Source organism: Taeniopygia guttata, chromosome 20 (assembly GCF_048771995.1).
Source record: "Taeniopygia guttata chromosome 20, bTaeGut7.mat, whole genome shotgun sequence".
Classification (NCBI taxonomy): Eukaryota; Metazoa; Chordata; class Aves; order Passeriformes; family Estrildidae; genus Taeniopygia; species Taeniopygia guttata.
The window spans coordinates 1,255,218-1,276,231 of record NC_133045.1 but is presented as its reverse complement, the minus strand read 5'-3'; the positions used below and the strand labels follow the sequence as shown (position 1 = coordinate 1,276,231).

General features: G+C 57.7%; 2 protein-coding genes across 11 annotated transcripts in view; one reads left to right on the top strand and one right to left on the bottom strand.

The window, feature by feature from the left end:
* Nucleotides 1–8,737, top strand: part of DLGAP4 (DLG associated protein 4) — a 149,045-nt gene extending 140,308 nt beyond the window's left edge. For 7 of the 8 annotated variants that reach the window (XM_072917176.1, XM_030288822.4, XM_030288825.4 and 4 more), the window contains 6 exons: nt 480–841; nt 2,036–2,127; nt 2,558–2,967; nt 4,655–4,746; nt 5,899–6,051; nt 7,107–8,737. In XM_072917176.1, coding sequence (XP_072773277.1) covers nt 480–841; nt 2,036–2,127; nt 2,558–2,967; nt 4,655–4,746; nt 5,899–6,051; nt 7,107–7,322 — 1,325 coding nt within the window. In that variant the 3' untranslated portion in view covers nt 7,323–8,737. Of the gene's footprint in view, nt 1–41; nt 238–479; nt 842–2,035; nt 2,128–2,557; nt 2,968–4,654; nt 4,747–5,898; nt 6,052–7,106 lie in introns of those variants that run through there. The other variant, XM_072917178.1, reaches the window with a different exon arrangement.
* Nucleotides 8,738–11,761: 3,024 nt separating this feature from the next.
* Nucleotides 11,762–20,086, bottom strand: TGIF2 (TGFB induced factor homeobox 2). Of its 3 annotated transcripts, none has more exons than XM_072917179.1 (3): nt 18,759–20,086; nt 17,462–17,697; nt 11,762–14,015 (listed from the first exon to the last, which is right to left on the bottom strand). In XM_072917179.1, the coding sequence occupies exons 2-3, from the start codon at nt 17,660–17,662 to the stop codon at nt 13,479–13,481; spliced, it is 738 nt and encodes a 245-aa protein (XP_072773280.1). In that variant the 5' UTR covers nt 17,663–17,697; nt 18,759–20,086; the 3' UTR covers nt 11,762–13,478. The 3 variants fall into 3 exon arrangements, with proteins under 3 accessions (XP_072773280.1, XP_072773281.1, XP_030144639.4); XM_072917180.1 differs by lacking the exon at nt 18,759–20,086 and adding an exon at nt 18,462–18,657; XM_030288779.4 differs by lacking the exon at nt 18,759–20,086 and having other exon boundaries at nt 17,462–18,440.
* Between the last annotated feature and the right edge of the window lie 928 nt (nt 20,087–21,014).

Below are 21,014 nucleotides of genomic sequence, written 5' to 3'. Positions count from 1 at the left end.
AGATTTTATGGCTTCTTTCCATTTTTATAGGAAAAACCATCACCCTGATCCAGACACTGAAACTCGTCAACTCATGGGACAAAGAGCTGAGACACTTGGCTGTACTAGGACACTAAAACATAGGGTCTAGCCAAAGAATATTTCACCACTGTGGAGGCTTAAACCTGCCAAACCCTGTAGCATTCTTGGGAGGCTTTTCTATCCCTCTTCTCCATTTCCAGATTTCCACACATCATGGTATTCCTTTTGACTTCTTTTGCAAGCTAGCTCTGGCTCTGCCTTCGCTTCCCCTATGCTTTGGTGTGGGTCCCCGGCGTGAGCTGCTGCCTGTGGGCTGGTTCTGCACCTCTGCCTCCAGCTGCTGCTGGGAGGCTCCTCTTGGAAGTTGTGACTGACCTGCTTTTTCTCTCTCTTCCACTATATCTCTTTCCCTCCAACCTGTCTCCCGCGTTCTCCGTTCTCCCCCTCCATCCCTGCAGGTTCATCATGCCTAGTGGCATATAAAAAGACGCCACCTCCTGTCCCACCTCGGACCACGTCCAAGCCGTTCATCTCTGTCACTGTGCAGAGCAGCACTGAGTCAGCCCAGGACACCTACCTGGACAGCCAGGACCACAAGAGTGAGGTCACCAGCCAGTCGGGGCTCAGCAATTCCTCAGACAGCTTGGACAGCACCAGGACACCCAGCGTCACCAGGGGCAGCGTCGTCACTCCGGCCAGAGACACTCCAGAGTTACCTCAGAAAAATGCAACTTTGAAAAGTGACAAAGGGACTCTGACTAACGAAGAGCCTAAAGTGGAGAATATCCCCAAAAGAAAGCTATCATCTATCGGAATACAAGTATGGAATAGTTTGCTCTCCTTTGTCCCAAGGAATGTCCTTGCCCCATCCATTTGGCATGTGCCTTTTCTGTGACCAGGTGTGCATCTGAGCTCACTTAGAGTAGCAAGGGCCACTCACTGCCTTGCCTGTGTTCCCAGACAGCAGCACTTTGCCTCGACAGCCCAGAAAGGACTAAGCTCTTTTAGTACAAATTTAAAATGTTTTCTAGAGCAGAGGGTCTGTGTTAAGCAGGTGACTCCCTCTGAAGAGGCCTTTTGCGGCTGGTCTGCCTGTGCCCTGTACTTTGTATTGCTTCCAGTCAGTCTGCTCCTTATCCATCATGGTTGTAGGGACAATTCTCCCCTGAGAGGTGGGCCCTTCTGCTTGATGGCCATGTGGGAAGGGCTGCTGCAATCAATGGAAATGAGCTGTGGATAACACAGTGAAATGAGAATCCAGTGAGTAGTGTAAATCTGTGTTTTAGTCAGCAAAATGCATGCTCTGGGGGCTGTGTCCCCCTCTGGGACAGGTTTCTCAGTTACAGGTGGCTGTGAGCTCTGGTTCTGTCCCAGGTGCAGGGGAACTTGGGCAACTCCAAGTGCAGGATCTGAGCTTTGAGCTGCTTTGTGTGTGCTGAACGAGTTCTCCATCAGCTTTACAGCAAGGCCAGCTCAGTACAGGTGACAGTGAAGGACTCTCTGCAAGTCTGGTGGGACAGAACACCTGAAAGGGCAGTGAGGGGAAAGAAACACACTGAAGAGGCTGACTGCATTCCACTGCTTTTCCTTTTCTGAGCTGGTTCCTAAGTCACCTGGATTTCTTTCCTAAAACCTTCTAACCTCTTATCCAGAGCCATGGAGGGTGTCAATCCCTGGGGAGAGGCTTTGCTGTCAGTCTCAATCACCTTGCTGTCCTCCCTTGCATGCCATGGTCCCTGACCTGTGGGATGGCACAGGGATGGCACAGGGATGCAGCCCCAGCCCTGCAGAGCCCAAGGCTCCTGGCATAGGTGGTGGCAGGAGCCTGGCAGGACACAGCCCTGCTCCTGACGTGGGAGCAGAGCTGAGCAGTAGCCTGGTGCCTGTCCTTAGCCAGCCCTCCCGTGTGGTGTCAGCATGCTCTGTGTGTGCACACTTCTGGTCTACTAACGTGGATTCCAGCCACAAGTTCTTGTGTCTGTATTTTTTTTTTTTTTTTTTTTTGTTCAATAAGGTTGACTGCCTTCAGCCAGTGGCAAAAGAGGAGCCTCCACCACCAGTCACCAAATTCCAGTCCATCGGGGTGCAGGTAGAGGACGAGTGGCGGTAAGTGAGACGCAACTTGTACAGTTTCCTTTTTTTTTTAAATTGTGCCTCCCCCACTTATGCTTAGACCTTCTTCCCTGCTTTGTGCCAGTGAGTGGTGTTGAATGGGGCCCACTGAGAGTTCTTCCTCCATAGTGCACACCTGCTGCAAAAAGCATTTGTTCTCTAACAGCTAAATCAATGGGAGCTTGAAATTAATTTTAAAAATATAAAAATTCCAAGCTGTAATTATAGTCATGCATCAGCCCTCTCATCTGAAGGGCCGACTGCAGTAAGCAGGCAACCTTGTAATTCTGTCTGAGTGTGTGATGTGTCTGTGTGTGTGAGAGGGGCAGGGAGAGGCTCTGCTGTGGCCATGGATTTTGCTGTCAGTGTGGAAGGTCAGCCAGGCTGAGCTCTGCTATTGAACAATGGCTTTTGATCCCTGCAGAAACAGCCACTCTCGCAGCATGTCCTCCAAACAGGACACAGACTCTGACACACAGGAGCCAAATAACTCCAGCTGTAAAGCATCTGAGAGAAGCCTCGCTGAGTGCCCCCAGCACAACAACTCTGTTGGTGTTGATGCCTCCACCAGGCAACCAGCCAAGCCCTCACAGATTAAGAGAAACCTCTCCTATGGAGAAAACAACGACCCAGCCCTGGAGCCTTCTTCTCTCCCTCCTCCTGACCCCTGGCTCGAGAGCTCCTCCACGTCGCCGTCCGAGCCGGCGCAGCCGGGGCCCTGCCGGCGGGACGGCTTCTGGTTCCTGAAGCTGCTGCAGGCAGAGACCGAGCGCCTGGAGGGCTGGTGCCGCCAGATGGACCAGGAGACCAAAGAGAACAATCTCTCTGAGGAAGGTGGGTGTGGGCAGCAGCCCAGCAGCTTCTCTCTCAAGAAGGAATTGGAGCTGAGTATTGGGGTCACTTAAATTGTGGCTGCCCCATCCCTGGAAGTGTCCATGGCCAGGTTGGACAGGGCTTGGAGCACCTTGGTCTAGTGAAAGGTGTCCCTGCCCATAGAATGAGATGAATTCTAAGGTCCCTTCCCTCCCAAAGCATTCTGGTGTTCTGTGAAATTGCTGACAGCCCACAGAACCAGAGCATTAGGATGGGATAAGGAATGCTTTTTCCTTGGAAAGGGTAATGTAGCTTCCTGTAGCAAATGGAGTACAACATAATGCTGTGATGCAGCACGAAAGATGTACAGAGCATGGTGTGGCTTCTGACCATTCAAAACAGCTAAAAGCTTAAATGGATTTAATCTTAAAAAAGGTTAAATGGGAAAAGCTCTCAGGGAAGCTGTGGGCTCTCTCCCTGCCTTACCCATTATTCTCAAATAGGCAGGGGAAACCTTAGCTGGCAGTGGGACAGAAGGAACACAGCTTTGGAGCTTGTTTGCTCAGTTCAGTTGATGAGCTGTCTTTATAGCAAAGAAGAGGTTTCTTCACATGGGAAAGCCTCACTGAATTCATGCTGAGTACACCAAAAGCATGAAACAAGGAACACAAGGCGAGTTGATTTTATGGGGTTCAGTCTCATCTGGGCTTGTTCCTCTATTTTGAAATGCCTTGGCAAAACCTGGGCTTTTTGCAGGGAATGATCTCTGGTGCACACAGAGTGACAGGAGTGGGTGTTGAGGCTGCAAAGGGCAGGATCTTTTTGTGGAGCCTGGTTTTGATGTTTTTAAAGCCTGAGAAAGGTGAAACAAAGGTGAGGCTCAGTTTTAGCTCACTGTCACTGCTGAGTCTCCAGAAGCTAGTCCCTAATCTGATTCCCTGCTGCCTGGCAGGGAATCTCCCTGCCTCAGGGCTGGCCTGGCTTGACCTGTGGCAAGAAGAGATGGCAAGAACTGCATGGCATTGTTCTGTGTGCCAGGAGCAGGCTGTTTGATTGTGTAACCACAGCCTTGGTGGGTGGGAGAGCCCAGGGTGTGCTTGTCCAGCCAGATCTCCTGAGCAGGCTCAGGGGTAGCAGCAGAGCAGGGGCAGGACTCAGGTGGTTGCTGTTGGTGGTGCAGCTTGCAGGCACGTGGGGCTCTGAACCTGCCTCTGGGAGGGAAAAGCCCAGACTGTATTTTCTCTAATGGGCAGAGGAACAGGTCCATGCCTAGAGGCTGCTTTGAAAAGCCATTAAGAGTAGCATAAAGTCCTGGATGTTAATCCCTGCTGGTACAGGGAGGCTGGAGAGTGGTCCCTGTGTCACCTTTCCCCTGGGCAGGGTTGGGAGAGCAGGCTGGGATCTCTAAGCAGGTGCCAGCAGACCTCTCTGAGGTGGTGCTGGTGGCTTCTCTGAGGGGCTGAGGGCAGTTTGAGGAGCTCTCTGCCAGCTTGGATATTGTAATGTCCTCAGCCAGGTCTGTGTTTGGCCTGCCAAAAGGAACAATGGCAGACAAATGTAGTTTCAAAACATCTTGTTCCCGAGAGCAATTGGTGCCTCGAGGATCTCTGAAATTCCTTTTCTGATGACTCAGGTGTTTGCTACAATTAACAGTCTGCTCAACTCAGGTCGTTTTTCTTTTTTTTTTTTTTTTTTTTGTCCCCCACAGTGTTAGGAAAAGTGCTGAGTGCAGTGGGCAGTGCACAGTTACTAATGTCACAGAAGTTCCAGCAATTCCACGGCCTCTGTGAGCAAAACTTGGTGAGTCTGGATCTCTTTTTCCTGGTTTCTGAGAGGATGCCTCTCTTTCAACAACACTACAAGGACTTGGTCAGGTGTTAACAGGCTGCAATCCTTTGTGAAAACAAAGCCACTGCAGGCACAGCCTGCAGTACCAGCCAGGGGAAGTCTGGGTTAGCACAGAGGTGCCTGCTACTTCTGAAGGGCTTTTTGAGGCAACCCCTGAGGCTGGGCCGGATAGGGGGGGACGGTTTGAAAAGTCTGCCCTTGACCACACATGCTCCCTTTGCGTGTGTGGCTGGTGACACTGTCCCCAGGTCACTGGGAATTGATCTCTGAAAGGGAATGCAGGGGTTTGCCCTTGCTCGGAGCTGACTTGGCCTAATGGGGATTGATGGAATCTCTGGTTTCATTTTCCCCTCAAGCCTTATGGTAATATGGATTTTGCAAACTTCCCCAGAGGTGAATTCCCCTTTAGATGTAAAATAATCTTGGAGAGACTTGAGGAGCAGGAGGGAGTAATGTGCTGATCCCAGCTGAGCAGCAGCACCAGCAGAGCTTTTTGTCAGCTGCTCAGATCTGATCCCATGCTTTCCAGGCTCTGCAGTGGTGGTTCAGCTGTCTGGGAACTGGAAAAACCCTATTCTTGGAAGAAACCTAAGCTACTTAAAATTTTTCAACCCAGCCTGAGAAGTACTGATGCTTTCAGGTTGTTTTGGGCAGAAGTGTAGCAAAATAATTTTGCTCATGAAAGCTCAGTTTGGCTCCTTGGAGTGCTGCACATCCAAGCATCAGAGCTGGGTATCCATTTCTATTATTTCCCTCCCTGAAATGGGGGTCTCTGTGTAAGAAACCAGTGATGTCACTCTGATTGCCACACCGGGCATCTGCCTTTGGAGGTTCCTGCTGCGGGGTTACTGCCAGCACTGGGTGTCTGGTTCAGGATTACTCAGCTGTAAGGAGGAATGCAGTCAGGACCTGCTTCCTGAGCTTGGCAGAAATGATTTGGGCTGTAAATGATGGCTTTGTGTGTCCATGCTCAGGACCGGTGTCTCCTGTGGGTTCTCACTGGGTTTGGTTGCAGGCAGACATAAAAGGGGTGAAGGTGCTGTGCACACTGCTCTGCTGAATATGTTCTTTCTGAAATGGTGTTTTTAATGCTCCCCCTTCTAGAACCCTAATGCCAATCCCAGACCCACAGCCCAGGACTTGGCTGGATTTTGGGATCTCCTCCAGCTGTCCATTGAAGACATCAGCATGAAGTTTGACGAGCTGTACCACCTCAAAGCTAATAGCTGGCAATTGGCAGAGACACCGGAGAGAAAGGTGAGTGAGGGGCACTGGGGAGTGCCCAGAGCACCTTGTACTCATTTGGGGTACATGAGGTCTGGTTTGGTCTGCAAACCAGTGCTCCCAAGGGCTTTTGCCATCCTGCACTTGTAATCTCACAGCCTCACAAGGCACCAAGGCCATTCCTCTTGAGTAATAGTGGGAACAGTTTTGTGCAAGGGGAAAAGGTGTTGGATGGAGAGAGCTTGGAGTAGTGAGCAGTGTTACAGGGGCCTCAAGTGTTTGTAGTACTCTGTGGATGGATTTAACTATCCCTTGTGCCCAAGTAATGTGAAAAACAACTTGAACCTTTGGAAAGTGCAGGAGAGGTGTCCTGGCTCTGCCAGTAAGGTTAGGGAGGACTGTGGCTCAGGGCACGGTGGCTTATTAAAATTTTGCAGTTCCACATCAAGTTGTCTTTGTGCTGCCTGTGCTGTGCTCTGAGCTACAGCTGAACCAGACAATCTCTGAACTCCAGGCCACTCCAGAAGAACCCTGTACCATGGAAGCTGCATGGAGAGGAGGGTTAGACTGGGTAACAGGAAAAGGTTCTTCCCCAGGGGGTGCTGGGTACTGCCCAGCCTCCCCAGGGAATGGACACGGCCCTGAGACTGCCAGAGCTTCAGGAGCGTTTGGACACTGCTCTCAGGCACAGGTTGTCCTGCAGGTGTCCATGCAATGGGTGGACTCGATGATCCTGGTTGTGGATCATCAGCCCCTGGACTGTGGACTCCTATCCCAGGAAATGTCCAAGGCCAGGTTGGACAGGGTCTAGTGGAAGGCATCCCTGCCATGGCAAGGGATGGAACTGGATAATCTTCCAGCCCAGACCATTGTTGTGGGTCCCTTCCCATTCAGGACATTCTGGGATTCCGTGAAATGCAAAATGGCTCCTGGTGGGGACAGGGGCAGTTGATGTTGAAGGGTGTCTGGCTGCCGAGCTCCTCTCCCCGACACCGTTCTACTCTGACAAGGCCCCGCCAAGGCCGAGCCAGCGCCCGGCTGCGCACGTTTATATCAGGTCTGTGTTTTTCCTTACTGTCTCCCTGAAGGAAGAGAAGAAACCACCCCCTCCAGTGCCAAAGAAGCCGGCCAAGTCCAAATCGCAGCTGAGCCGGGACAAAGGCTCCGACTCGGACAAGCAGCGGCAGGAGGCGCGGAAGCGGCTGATGGCGGCCAAGCGCGCGGCCTCCGTGCGGCAGAACTCGGCCACCGAGAGCGCCGACAGCATCGAGATCTACGTCCCCGAGGCCCAGACCCGCCTCTGAGCCCAGCCATGGCCAGCCCGTGGCTTTTATAAGTCATTAAATGGGAAAAAAAAATGGTTCTCTTGAAACTAGTGTGATTTATTCAGTCTAGAGACAATGAGCCATCCTTGAAAAGGGCTCCTGAGTTGGCTTTTTTCTCTCTCAGCTTTAAGTAATGAAGATTTTAACAAAAAAAAAATACAAACAAAAAAAATTAAAAAAAGAAAAAATGCCCCTCGTTTTCTCCCCAGCTGTGGTGTTGCTGAATGGACTGGACAGACTCTTGGGAACTCCAGCCCCTCGACTTGGAACTTCAGTCTTTTTACTTGTTCTATCTCATGAGAATTATTAGCTTGTTTACAAGAAGAGGACAAGAAAACACGAAACCTTGAGCACTTGCCATGCTGTGTTCTTCCTCCTCCTCAGATCTGTTCTGCCCTTCTCATCCTTTATTTTTCCCTCCTCCTGCTCCCGTTCTCCCACCCTTTGCATGGTTTCGGTTCCCGTGTCCGGACACCCCTATGCCCGCAGAGAACACCTGTGGTGTGTCACTCCTGCTGCCCTCTCCAGCCAGCAGCCTGCTGGGCTTTGTGTTCTTGGGATGGGGATGCTGGAGTGGGGGAGGACAGGAAAAGGGGTCCTATCCTTGGCTTGTTGGAGGGAGAGGACACCGGGGCTGTGCAATGTTGGGTTGAAGTGCAGCCCAGAAACCAAATGTGCAATAAACCTGGCGCAGGGGATCCCAAGAGCTGGACCCCGCTCCGGGCACAGGAGCAGAGCTGGAGGAGCACAGAGCATGAGCCACATCACTTTGATTTCCCTCCTCTTCCCGTTCCCACCCCGTTGTCCTTGGCTGGCTGGTGGAGAGAGGAGCTGCTGCAGCGGGGGCTGTGGGGTCAGCGTGTCCAGGAGGAGACAGGAGGGTGTACATATGCACATATACACTTAGTAGTACCTGTATAGTAATTCCTACACACGGATCCTGCCCACGCCGCCGCGGGGGTGGGCAGATGTATAGCATATATTTTTACATGTACTATATCTAGATGTGTGTCCAAGTGTGTGTAAAAATATATACCCTGTGTGTAAGCAGATGACTATTTTTTCCTTATCTCCCTGCTCTCTGGGTAGAGGAAGGACTGCTAAATATTTTTTAGCCCATTTTTTCTTCCCCTTTGTAGGTCTCCTTTCTGGTCTGGCTCCTTGGAGCCAGAGCTACCACCCCCTGATTCTTTGCCATCCTCTCACACAGAAGGTTTTTGTCCCATTCTGAGGGATCTCGCTGGGGATTTTTTTTTTTTCCCCCCTCTTCACACATTTGAACAAGTTGGGAGATTGTGCGCTACTGTCATGGGGGTGGAGGTGGAATCCCAGTGGTTTCAGTGAGAGTGTTGGTGATCCAGAAGGCAAAAAATAAATAAAAGTGAAATCCTGAACGCTGCCTGCTGCCTGTTGTGTCCTGGCTGGGGCTATCCATGAACACTTCTCTAAGGTCTCTGCCCCCAGCCATGGAATTCCCGAAGCTTGGGCTGGAGGTGGGGGTCAGGCTCTGCTCCCAGGGGACAAGGGGAAGCAGCCTCAGGTTGCTCCAGGGGAGGTTTACATTGGATATTGAGGGAAAGTTCTTCATGGAAAATGTGGTCAGGGCTGCCCAGGGTGGGGGGGGAGAGTCCCCAGCCCTGGAGGTGTTGGAAATTTCTGTGCAGGTGGTACCTGGGGGTGCGTGGGCATGTCGGGGTTTAGCAGCAGCTGGGACACATTTGGGAGGCCTTTCCCAAACCTAAAGATTCCGTGGGGGCAGAGACTTTGGTGGGTTGCACTGTTGGATTTCAGGGCGGATGCAGCTTTAGGGATCACTGGCAGAGAAAAGGGGAACACCAAGGAAAGGGGGAGCACCGAGAGCTAATTTATTTACTTTATCATTTACTCTTCCCAGCTGCTGCTCACAGAGGGGTCAAACTATCCTTGCTGCAATGGGCTGGGCTTGCTCATGATATTGATGTTCTTATATAATATGGATTTGTATATATATGTGCATATATTTTAACATGTAAGTAAATTTATGAAACTGTAAAAATTAATTTTAACATGGTTTTCATACAGTTTTTTATAATTAATACAATATTTTAAATTTCCCTACATATATTAAGATACATATACAAATACAGAGGTAGAGTTACATCTATATGCATATACATGTAAATATGTGTAACACATGCACAAAAATGTGTTATACCTATTTAGACACGCCTTTTATAAATATAAATATTTTAGAAATATTTGTTGCAGATATTTAGCACCCCTTTTGTCAGTAATTTCACGCTCACTCCTTCCAGCCGCCTGTTTATTCGGAGCCCAAAGAATGCGGGCAGCAAATCACGAGGCTGCCTGAGATCACGTGGTGTCACGAGATGGCTGCCTGCCAATCACAGCGCGGCATGACGTTTAGCAAAATGGCTGCGCCCTGCCATAAGATGGCGGGTGAAACAAAATGGCCGCCCCCAGTGGCTACAAAGGGTGAGGCCGCGTGTCACAGTGCTTCCGGGCCCTGCCAACCAATCACAGCCCAGTACGTGCTGCTGCGGCCAATGGCCGTGAGGTTGCTGGGGAGGGCGGGGCTTGTGGAGTGATGGGCGTAGCCTCCCCGTGCTCCGTGCCCTGCTCGGGCGGGCGGGGTTCGGGCGCGCCGGGCTGGGCCGTGTCTCCCTGTCCTGTCCCTGTCCCTGTCCCTGTCCCTGTCCCTGTCCGTGTCCCTAGCTCTGTCCCTAGCCCTGTCCCTGTCCGTGTCCCTGCCCCTATCCCTGTCCGTGTCCGTGTCCGTGTCCCTGCCCCTGTCCTGTCCCTGTCCCTAACCCTGTCCCTGTCCGTGTCCCTGCCCCTGTCCCTGTCCATAACCCTGTCCCTGTCCGTGTCCCTGCCCCTGTCCCTGTCCGTGTCCCTGCCCCTGTCCCTGTCCTGTCCCTGTCCCCGTCCCTGTCCCTGTCTCTGTCCCTGTCCCTGTCTCTGTCCCTGTCCGTGTCCCTGCCCCTGTCCCTGTCCCTGTCCCTGTCCCAGTCCCTGTCCTGTCCCTGTCCCTGTCCTGTCCTGTCCTGTCCGTGTCCGTGTCTGGGGTCCGTGTCCCTGTCCCGCGCCCCCTGTCCTGTGTCCATGTCCCATGTCCCCGTTCGGTTCCAGGTCCGTGTCCGTGTCCGTGTCCGTGTCCGTGTCTCGGCTGCAGCCCCGCGCCCTCCGGCGCCAGGAGCCGCTCCCGGCTCTTCCCGCGGCTTCCCCGGCCCGGCCCGGCCGCGCAGGGCCCGTTCCCCGGGAAGGCCCCGCGGCTGGGCTGGGCTGGGCCGGGCCGGGCTGGGCCGGGCTGGGCTGGGCCGGGCTGGGCTGGGCTGGGCTGGGCTGGGCTGGCTCGGCCCGGCCCGGCCACGGCGGAGCGGCTGCGGGGAGCGTCCCGGAGCCTCACCCACTCGTGGCAGCGCTGGCAGTGACAGAGGAATTGGACCAGTAGGAAAGGCTGGGAGAGCTGGGAGTGCTCAGCCTGGAGAAGGGAACGCTCCAGAGAGAGCTCAGAGCCCCTTCCAGTGCCTAAAGGGGCTCCAGGAGAGCTGGAGGGGGACTTGGGACAAGGGATGGGAACGGCTTCGCATTATCAGAGATGAAGGATACCTGGGATATTGGGAAGAAATTCCTCCCTGTGAGGGTGGTGAGGCCCTGGCACAGATGCCCAGAGAAGCTGTGGCTTCCCCACCCCTGGAAGTGCCCAAGGCCAGGCTGGACAGGGCTTGGAGCAGCCTGGGACAGTGGAAGGTGTCCCTGCCCATGGCAAGGGGCTGTGCCTTAATGGTCATTACGGTGTTTCCAACCCAAACCACTCTGGAAAGTACGAGAGTATCACGTTAATGAGGCTGTTGTGTGTGCCTGGGTCAGAGCCCAGGGCCTGGGGGGCTGCAGGGCTCGGGGTCCCTCTGAAGAACCCCTCCCAGCACCAGCAGCCCCAGCTGATGCCCCGGCAGGCAATGGAGGTGGGTGTGGGGGGAGGTCAGAGCGGTGCCTCCCCGCTATGCCCCGTGCTGTCCCTTGGCACCATGTCCTGAGCTCCCAGAAGCTGCTGGGCTCTGCTGGAGCTGCCTGGGGGTCCCCAGGCCCTGCCGAGACATGGACCCCCGTGTGCAGCTCAGGAGCTGTGAGGTGCTGCCGGGGGCACAGGAGGGGCAGCAGAGTCCCCAGCTGTGACCCCCTGTCACAGTGCAGATCCCTGAGCTGGGCTGGCAAACCCTGGCCTGGCTCCGGCCCCCCACTCCCTATGGGAATGTGCCCCATCCCACATCTTTCACCCCGAGCACAAAGCCCCAGCAGCTCATGGAGAGTGGGGGACACCCAGGTGCTGTTCCAGGGTGGCCCAGGGGTTTCTCCTGGGGGTGGAGAGCCAAGTGAGGCACCCACAAATGACACAGCTCACTCTGACACGCAGCTCATATTTAAAAATAACAACCAAAACTAAAAAACCCTTTTATTTGACAATAGAAAAACCAACAAAAAGATATTTACAGTAGTTTGTTATTTCTCCATAAATTTAATTCCAGTAACTCCTGCCCTCCCAGCTCTCTGGTCCATCCCAGGGCAGCAGCTCCAGCCCCTGGCACAGGCACAGCTCGGGGGAAGGAAACCACTTGGGTTTGAGTGGGGCAAGAGAGCAGGAGGCACTCCCTCCCCCCGGGCCAGGGACAGAGCTGCAGGGGGGTGACAAGGTGAGAGTCCCAAACCCGAGGACTTTCCCTGAAAAGGAGACAAAGGGGAAGGAAGGCTGGACACAGAAATGGAGGTGGGGGTGAGAGGCACACGATGGGCACCCACCCACCCCAGAGCCCCCCGGCACTGCCCAGGTGCCGCTATTGAGAACCCTTCCCGCAGCAGCACCTTTCCTCTGAAGAAACGGGGGTGGGAACACACCAGGCCCCGAAATCAGTGCTTTTCCCTTCCAGCCCCGTCCCCTCCGGTGGTGTCCCCACGCCCCGCAGATGGGGAAATCCCATCATCCCATCATCGCCTTATCTGCTGATTCCCGAGGGGACCAGCGCTCCTCGGGCCGGGCACGGGCACTGACCCCCATCCCGCGGGGCCCGGCACAGCGCCAGGACAGCCAGAGCTGCCCCACAGCATCGAGCCCCGCCGGGCTCGGCCACCCCAGTTTGTCACTAGAGGTCCCCAGCGCCGCACAGCCACGCCGCGAGGGGAGGGGACACGGAGCGACATCTCCATCCTCCGCCCGCCCCGCGCTGCACTTGCAGGACGCACATGGCCGTGCCCCCACCGCGCCTCTTTCCAAAGGTTTTATGGAAAAAAAGAAATAAAATAAAAAAGGAAATTAAGTCGGGTACAAAATTCACAGTCTCAGCTCTGCCCGGGCTTGGCCACGTGCTCACCACTCCGGGCACAGCGTGCACATATTCAGCTGAACTCAAGGGGAGCACAGGGAAGGTGTGGAAATGCTTACAGATTAAAAAAAAAAAAAAAAAAAGGTAATAATCATGTAATAAATCACAATTAAAGGGAAAATGTTTCAACAAAAAAACTTGCTAAACAGCACCATAGAGATTTCTATTGGCAGCATCCACAACAACCTAAAAAGGAAGAGGAGGGTCCTAATTTTTCCACGCTAAAATGCCACAGACGCCATGTTTCCAGTTCATCTGTCCTTTGCCCTTCCGTGGGCAAGGCGGGCCCCTTGGCCAGTACCGGGAAACAGAAAATCACCCCAAAAACAAAAGTGGGGCCGGGGGGGAAGGTTGGCAAGGGGAAAGGAGATTTGGGAGACAAAGCTCTTCATCCACAGTCCTTCCACTGGCATTAAAAAAACCAGGTTCTCTCTGTCTCCCTGAAGGAACGGTGCTGGCTGGACCCATGTTCGCAGGAGAGATGATCAGCAGGTTTTCCAGGAGAGCTCCAGTGCCCGCTCCAGCCGTGCGGCAGGGACAGGGCACTGCCAGCGCCGCGGTCTGGGCACAGAGCGGGGCACCGTGCTCGGCAGCCAGGGCATCTCCACGGGAGGATGGCGGGTGGGACCGGCCTTCCTCTGCCGCCTTGGCTGCCGAGAGACGCCAGAGCCGTCCTGGGATGGGCTGTGGGGGTGCGGCAGAGGCCGGGAGGGTCGGACCCCCGGGGAAGGGCACCCTGCGGGCCCGGCCGGGGCTATTTGGAGACTCCGGGGGGCTCGGATCGGGGAGCCACCGGCAGCTGCCCCCCCTGCCGCTGCCGCTCCAGCTCGGCCGCCTTCTGCAGGGCCACCTCCACCAGCAGCTGGAAGCTGCTGAAGTCGTCCCCGAAGAGCTCGGGGGGCGTCGGGGGCGGCGTGTTGAAGAGTCCGGGTGTGGGGCTGCCCGCCTCGGCCCGCGCCAGCAGGGTCAGGGTGCTGCCGCCGGGGCCCGCCCTGGCCACGGCCTCGGGCCCGGGGGGCTTCTCCCACTCGGGGCTGTGGGCGCTCACCACGGCCAGCGCCCGCCTCGGGTGGCACAGTACCTGCGGGCACACGGACATGGACAGCACCTTGGAGGCGCCCGCGGGCGGCACCAGCAGCACCCCGGGGCCGGCGGCAGCGCCCCGCGGCACGGCCCCATCGGCGGCCTTGGCCCCGCGGCGGGAGATGGTGAACTGGTTGGGGTCTTTGCCGTCCTTGCGCAGCATGTCGGGGAGCAGCCGCCGCCGGGCGTTGATGAACCAGTTACAGATCTGCGAACACAGAGCGGCCCGGCGGGGTCAGCCGGGGGCTGCAGCCCCGGCTCGGAGCAGCAGCAGCTCCCACAGCCCCGGACTAGCACAGGTCCCCTCTCGGCCCTGCACCTCCTTCCCGTGCGGCTCCGCAGAGGCACAACTACCACGGAAACCCAGCACCGGCTGCATCCTGCCCGGCACCGCCTGCCCGGGCAGCCCCTTCCTCCCGGTGCCCCGGCCCTGCCAGCCCCGCTGCGGGACCCGCTCTCCATCCCGGCAGGAATGGCCGCAGCCAGCCCCGGGCCGAGCCGCAGCAGCCCTGCCCGGAGCCCCGGAGCTGCCGGATCTCAGCAGAGCTGCCCCCAGGGCGGGAGGGGCTCAGTGCTGTGCCCCCACTGCAGCCCCACAGCTTCCAGCTGCAGGCAGGTACAGCACAGCTCCTGCCATTCCCCAGCCAGAGCCCACGGCACTGCACAGAGCCAGCTCGGAGCCCACGGCACTGCACAGAGCCAGCTCGGAGCCCACGGCATTGCAGAGCCAGCTCGGAGCCCATGGCATTGCACAGAGCCAGCTCGGAGCCCACGGCATTGCACAGAGCCAGCTCGGAGCCCACGGCATTGCACAGAGTCAGCTCGGAGCCCACACTGCAGGTCCCCGGCCTGGGGACAGATTTTCCCTCTCCAGGTGACCCATCCTGGAGCTCAGCCCTGTTTCCACACTGCTGCCAAGCCAAATAGGAGCTGCCAGAGCAGACGGATGGCAGGAGAGCAACGCAGATGGAAAACCTTAGAAATCATCAAGCAGTGGAGCTGCAGCCCCTCAGCCCCTAACAGGGCCAGGAATGGGGCAGCAGAGACACCTTGCTGTGCCTCTGCTCACGAGCAGGGTCACAACTCAGGCTAAAAACTCTCCCAAACAACTGCACAGCACAGAGGCTGCACATCTGGCAGTCCCTTGCCACTATTGAGCCTTGACCATGGATTGTTTCAGCATCTTTATATAAAATGCTGCATTTAAATAACTGCCTTCTTCCTAGAAAACAATTAAAAGAGAATAAATCAAGGGGGGGGGGGGGGGGGGGAAGTCTGATCTTTCCTAAATCAGCAGCTATGGAAAATATTTCCCCAAGGAGAGAAAACTTGCCACAACTTCAGTCACAGCAGGATCTCAGTTGTTGTTTTTTTCTTTACGACAATATTTGGCATTAAAACCCTCAAATACATCAGTTTTGCTCCTTTTCTGTTCCAAACCCCTCCCTTGCCAGCCATAGCATCACAAGATCCTGTGATGCTGTGGTCCCCTTGACACCATCCTGGCTGTCCACCACTGTGATCTCCAACCAGAGAGATGGACTCCCAACAAAAAGCCCAACTCCTCCGTGCTGAGAACCCCCCCAAAATCCTGCCTGTCCCCATCACCATGCTCCTTCCAGCATTCAGTTCCCATTGCAGAACGGGGCACAGAGATGGGGACACACAGCCACTCTCACAGCAGGCACTGTCACAGAGCTCTGCCTCTGAAGCAGTTTATTGGGTTTTAGTCCATCCCTTTCCCTCCCACCAGCACACCCCGTTCTTTCCCTTTGGGCAGTGTCTGTCCCAGCAGTGTGAGCGAAACATCTCCTCCACAGGGAGGCAAAGCCCATCCATCCCACAGCAGGGCACGGGCTTGGAAAGTTGCTGCTGTCTAGGGAGCCTCAGTGGGAGCAGGTGCCACTTTCCTAGGGCTGGAATTCCTGCAAGGAAGGCACAGGGCTTCCTGCTCTCCCTGATCCATGGCTGCAGTGCACAGCTCCAGCTCCCCAGGCCACTGGAGCAGGCAGGGGGTGCACAAAGGAACAACTGGGGAGGTTGGCCAGTGGCTGTGGCAGAACCCTGCGTTCCAGAGGCTTTTTGGAGAGGTCAGGTCAGCATCACAGGCTGAACCCCACAGCCACACCGTGGGGTGTCCCACTCCTCCACCCCAGCAGGCAGAGGGAGCATCCCCTGGGATTCCTGCTGCATCCCCTCAGGCTGCCAGAAACCTCTGTCCCAGCCCTCAGCTGGCACTGGGCAGTGCCATCGGGCTGGGACCCCATGCACAGGGGGCACAGGGGGCACACGCTGGCTGTGGGGCCACCTGGGACAAACAGCAGCTGGCACAGAGCAGGGCCACACCTCAACACAAACCCATCCGTGTGCCAAACCCTCCCTGGTCCCACGGGGCTCAGGGCACTGACAGGCAGCACCTGGCAGCCTGCCCGAGCCCTGGGGCAGCTCCCGTGTGCCAGGCACGGTCCTGGAAGCTGGGCCAGGACCTGCCCAGTCCCCACAGCCCCAGGCCTGCTGCTGCTGCCCCAACTCTCAGCCTCCAGCCCAACCAGGGGCTCCAGGCTGCCCCGGAGCAGCTGCTGGGCACGGCTCTGTGGCACAGCCAGCACTCACAGAAACACGTTAAAATTAAAGAGCAGCTTTGCCTTGCTGGCCAGGAAGAGGGGAAGCAGACAGCCCCTGCCCACACTCGGTGTCTGGGCTGGGACAGTTGGCCAGGACTGTGCTGAGCCATGGGGAGAGGAGCCAGAGGTACAGAGGAAGCTCCAGGACAGGACCAAACCCACTGGCCCTTGTCTGCTGCCCTGTACCCCACTGCACCCCAGAGCCAGAGAACAGAGTGCAGCTCACACCCTGTCAGGCTGGGAGAGGGGGACAGGGCCAAGGGCACCAGGCCTGAGCCTGGAGCACCGGGTCAGCAGCTGGGCAGGCCCCCTTAGACACCCTAAACACAGGCAGGGACCACGCCAGAGTAGGAAGGACAAGCTCTGCTCACCCCCACTGCTGCCCAGGGCTCCTGCCCGAGCACCCACCACGGTGCCACATGGAGAACATCAGCCCACATCTGGGATCGGGACAGGGAGACTCCTGGACAGGGCTCCCCTTAATGCAGCTGGTGTAACTGGGACCAGGTGGGCCACAGCACTTAACAGCCCAGAGGACTCCAAGTGCAGTCCAGCCTCTCCCTTCTGGTTAAAATCACAGAATATCCTGAGCTGGAAGGGATCCACAAAGATCTTCAAGTCCAACTCCTGGCCCTGCCCAGCCCCAGGGGTGTCCTCTGCCCAGCTCTGCGTGCAGGGTGATGCTGCTGGGAGTGTCCAAGGGAATAGAATAAAGCAGCATCCCGCAAAACCGTCCCACCTGTGCAGCTTTTTCTGACGACAGGGTATTCAACCTGTCCCCACTCCAGTCCCTCCACCTTCGGGCTCCAGCAGAGCTGGTCCCGGGGTCAGAGCTCTCCCCAGAAAAGACCCTGCCTTCACACAGGTGCCTTTCCTTCCCCAGCATCCCTTCCCTCGCCTCCTCACCGTCCTTCAGTGCTGAATGAACCCAGCCTGCCCAGGTCTTTGGGATCCTCGGTGGGGTTCTCTGTCCCACACCGCGTGGCAGTGTCCCCAGCGGTGTCCCCAGCGGGCAGGGTCCGGTTCCTACCTGCAGCACGGAGAGGCTGGTCTGCCCCGAGAGGCTGAGCTTCTCCTGCTCCGAGGGGTAGGCGTTGAAGCGGTGCTCGTACAGCCAGTCCCGCAGAATCTTCACCGACTCCTTGGGGAGGTTGCCCCTTCTCTTCCTCTTGCACTGCGAGGGGTCAGGGGATGTGGCGCCGTCCTCGTCCCCCGGGTCACTGTCCGACATGGTGGAGCTGCCCGCGGGACCCCCCTGGCTGAAGCCTGGAGGGGGAACCAAAGGGAGCTTCAGGCGGTGTCCGGTCGGGGGAGGGGAAGGGGCCTCCCACCGACCTCCCCCCGCCTCCAGCGGGGGTCTCACCCCCTCTGGGCCCGCCTGGGGGGGAATCCCGAGGCAGAGATCCCCGGGGGGGGTCAAACGACCGGCACCGGCGGGACAACAGGGGCACCAAACGGAGCCCCGGGGGTGCGGAGATCTCAGCGCACGGACGGGGCTCGGGGGCACTCGGAGTTCGGAGGGCACCGCAACGGGGGGAAAAAAAAAACAAAGCATGGGGTGGGGTGGAGGAGGGGAAGTTAAAAACAAAAACAATCTCAGCAGGAGAAAGAGGCCGGAGCTGGAGAGTGGGAGAGGAACCACGCGGGGTCATTGTGAGGCGGGGATGGAGACGGGGGCGGCTGTCACGGGCCGGGGCTCGGCGGAGCGGGGAGCTGCGGGCCGGACCCCCGCCCCTCCGGCCGCCACAGGCAGCGAGGGGCCGGGGCCGCCGCCACAAAGCGGGGCAGCGGGGCCCCGGCGGCGGGGCGAGACAGGAGCGGGAGAGCGGCCCCGCACTCCGCCGCCGGCCCCGAGTCGTCCCCGGCCGGGCAAACTCCGCCGAACTCGGAGCCGCAGCGGGGGCGGAGGGGCCCGGCCGCAGCTCCGCAAACTTCGGGAGCGCCGGCGCGGCCCGGCCCGCTCCGTCCCGCACAAAGGCGCGGGGCCGCCCCGCTCCCCCCGCGCCCCCCGGGTCCATCTGTGCGCTCACCCCCGGGCCGCCGCCGCCGCCTGGGCGCTCGCATGGGCCGCGCCGGGGTCTCGGTGCCGGGGCCGGTGCGGGGCCGTCCCGCGGCGGCGGACGGGCAGCCGGGCGCGGCGGAAAGTTTTGGGTGGGCGGCGGTGACAGATGCCGAGACAGAGTTCCCTTTGTTCCCGAGGAGGCAGGAACTCGCCGGGCCCCCCGCCCCCGGCCCCGGCCCCGGCCCGCCCGCCCCCGACTGTCACCGGGCACCGGGGCCCCCCCGCCCTGCCGAGCCCCCCCGCCCCGCGGAGTCCCGGCCGGTACCTGGCGCCGGCGCAGCCCCGGGCTCGGCCCCGCTGCCGGACACGGCCCCCGGCCGGAGGGGCAGGGACAGAGGGAGCCCGGGAGCCCCCGCACCCGCCCGGCCCCGCCGAGCTGCACCCGCACGGGGGCCCGGCCATGGGCACCCACGTGGAGACAGCCAGCCCTGGGGACGCTCACCCGGGGACACCCACTTTGGAACTCTCCCCCAGGGACACCCACCAGGGGTGCCTCACAATGCGCTGCGCAGGTTTCTTCCCCCTGGCTGAATCCTATAACTGGGCCCCAGGGGTTACCGGTGTCTGTGGGCAGGGGACGGGGACAGGCCTTGGGACAGGAGCTGCAGGGGCAGGTGTGGGTGACAACCCTGGGGACCTCAGAGCACCTTGAAGTTCCACCAGTGCTTCGTTTGGTCCTTAGCAGATGGGAAATCAGAAGCCCAGCACATCACTGCTCCCATGGCAGAGGAAGGCAGTTCGAGCAAAGGTGGTGAGCGAGAAGGAACCAGGTAGAGCCCTTGCTGTGCCATGGCCATCAGGCTGGCCAAGGTCTCTGGATGCCCTTCTGCTCTCCCTGTGCCTCTCCATGACCACAGCAGTGCCCAAGGTCACCTTTGGAGTTTTGGAAATGAAAATTGCTCCGTTTATGTGCTGCTGGTCCAGGATGAGGTGAGCGTGAGATTTCCCCAGCACAGCTCTGTGGCCTTGTGTGGTGTGGGGCTGGGTTGCACTGTCATTCTCTGCCACGTGCTCAGTGGAGCCCGAGGAGCTGTGTCCATAAGGGGTCCCCTCGAGCGGTGCCTTCATCAGTGGGAAGAAGAGAGAGGAGCTGCTCTGAGCAGTGGTGCCACATCCCAGCACCTGTGATGGGTTAAGTGCCACCATGGGAACCCTGTCCTGCAGCCAGCCCAGAGCCCTGCCCACTGAGACACCCCTGTCTTGGGGGTCATCTCTTGGGGATGTCCTTTTCAGGTTTCCATCCCCCATCTTGGGCACATCCACACTCGTCCCTGCCAGGCCAAGTACACACGTGGGCATCCCCTGGGACCTGTGTGCTGCTGGGGCACAGCACCCCAAACCTCACCGGATCGTGCTCCACCTCTCCCCAGAAAGACCTGGCTTGATGTCACTCTGCCTCAGGGGCAACTCCCCCGTCCCAGGCTCCACCACCTCTGTGCTGCAGCTCCCCTCCCTCCCCTCTTTGCTGCTTGCAGGGTAAAATATGGGAATCCCTTCATGTATTGAAAGAAGTTATAAACCCCCTCCTTTTATGGTCGATTTTTGGTCTGGGAAAAGCAGGATGTGTGGTGCAATAAGGGATTAAATAACAAAAGAAAAAGAACTCCTTAAATAATTTATTTTGTTTCTTCTAAATTTTCTATGACCTGAACTGTGCCCCAAGCTGCTATCGCTGCATTGATGCCAAGGCAGCAGGGCTGGTGAAGCACGGGTGGGTGTGGGGAGCCCTGGCAGCACCTCCCACCCTCTGCAGGGTCACTCCGGGCAGGGAGCATCCCCAGCCTCCTCCCGGGCTGGCTCCTGCCCGCTGTGAACCGGGACCATCACCGGGAGGGGTGGGGTTAGGGTTAGGGTTAGGGTTAGGGTTAGGGGTGGGCTCATCCTGCCCGCTCCGCTCCCTCCGCAGCCGCGTGTGTGACCCCCAGACCCCCCCAGAGACCCCCGGAGTGCCCGGGCTGTGTCAGCCACGGTGCCCAGGCAGGCCTGTCCTCCTGAGCAGTCTGCTTTTGCTCCCACCTGTTGGAAAATGTTGGTTTAGTCTTCTACCGAATTGAGACAAGCAGGAAATGGTCCCTGCGCTCAACCACCCGCCCAGAGCTGGGCCAGGAGCCACCCCCCGGATCCCTCTACCTGCCTTTGCTCCCCGGACTGGAAGTGTGACAGCAACTTTGGAAAAATCCCATCGGGTGCCTGACGGAGCATGCAAGGAGCCTGAATCCCTGGGCAAGCCCAGCCTGGCATCGCAGAGAGCTCCCGGCTGATGGGGAGTAAGGAGCCTCTGAGATGAGGGGCCAGGGAAGGGGCTGAGATGCATCTCCCGGCCCTTCCCACAAGAGCTTGTCCGTGCTGAGCCCTGCCCGGGCCCATTGACATGATAATACTGTTAAACTTCAGCCATTTGAACGACAATCAGCCAACAAGAGCCTGAGGGGGAATGCTGGAAACCCAGAGGGATTCTGGGAACCCCAGGGTGATGCTGGAGATCCAGGGGAAGCTGAAACTCCCAGGGGAAGCTGGAATT

Bases quoted from the DNA above. Each gene is read 5' to 3' on its own strand.
- TGIF2 (XM_030288779.4), bottom strand. From the start codon at position 17,986: ATGCTTTGTTTTTTTTTTCCCCCCGTTGCGGTGCCCTCCGAACTCCGA. The intron at 14,016-17,461 runs GTAGGAACCGGA...CTGTGTTCGCAG, and splicing joins CCAGCCTCTCCGTGCTGCAG to ATCTGTAACTGGTTCATCAA.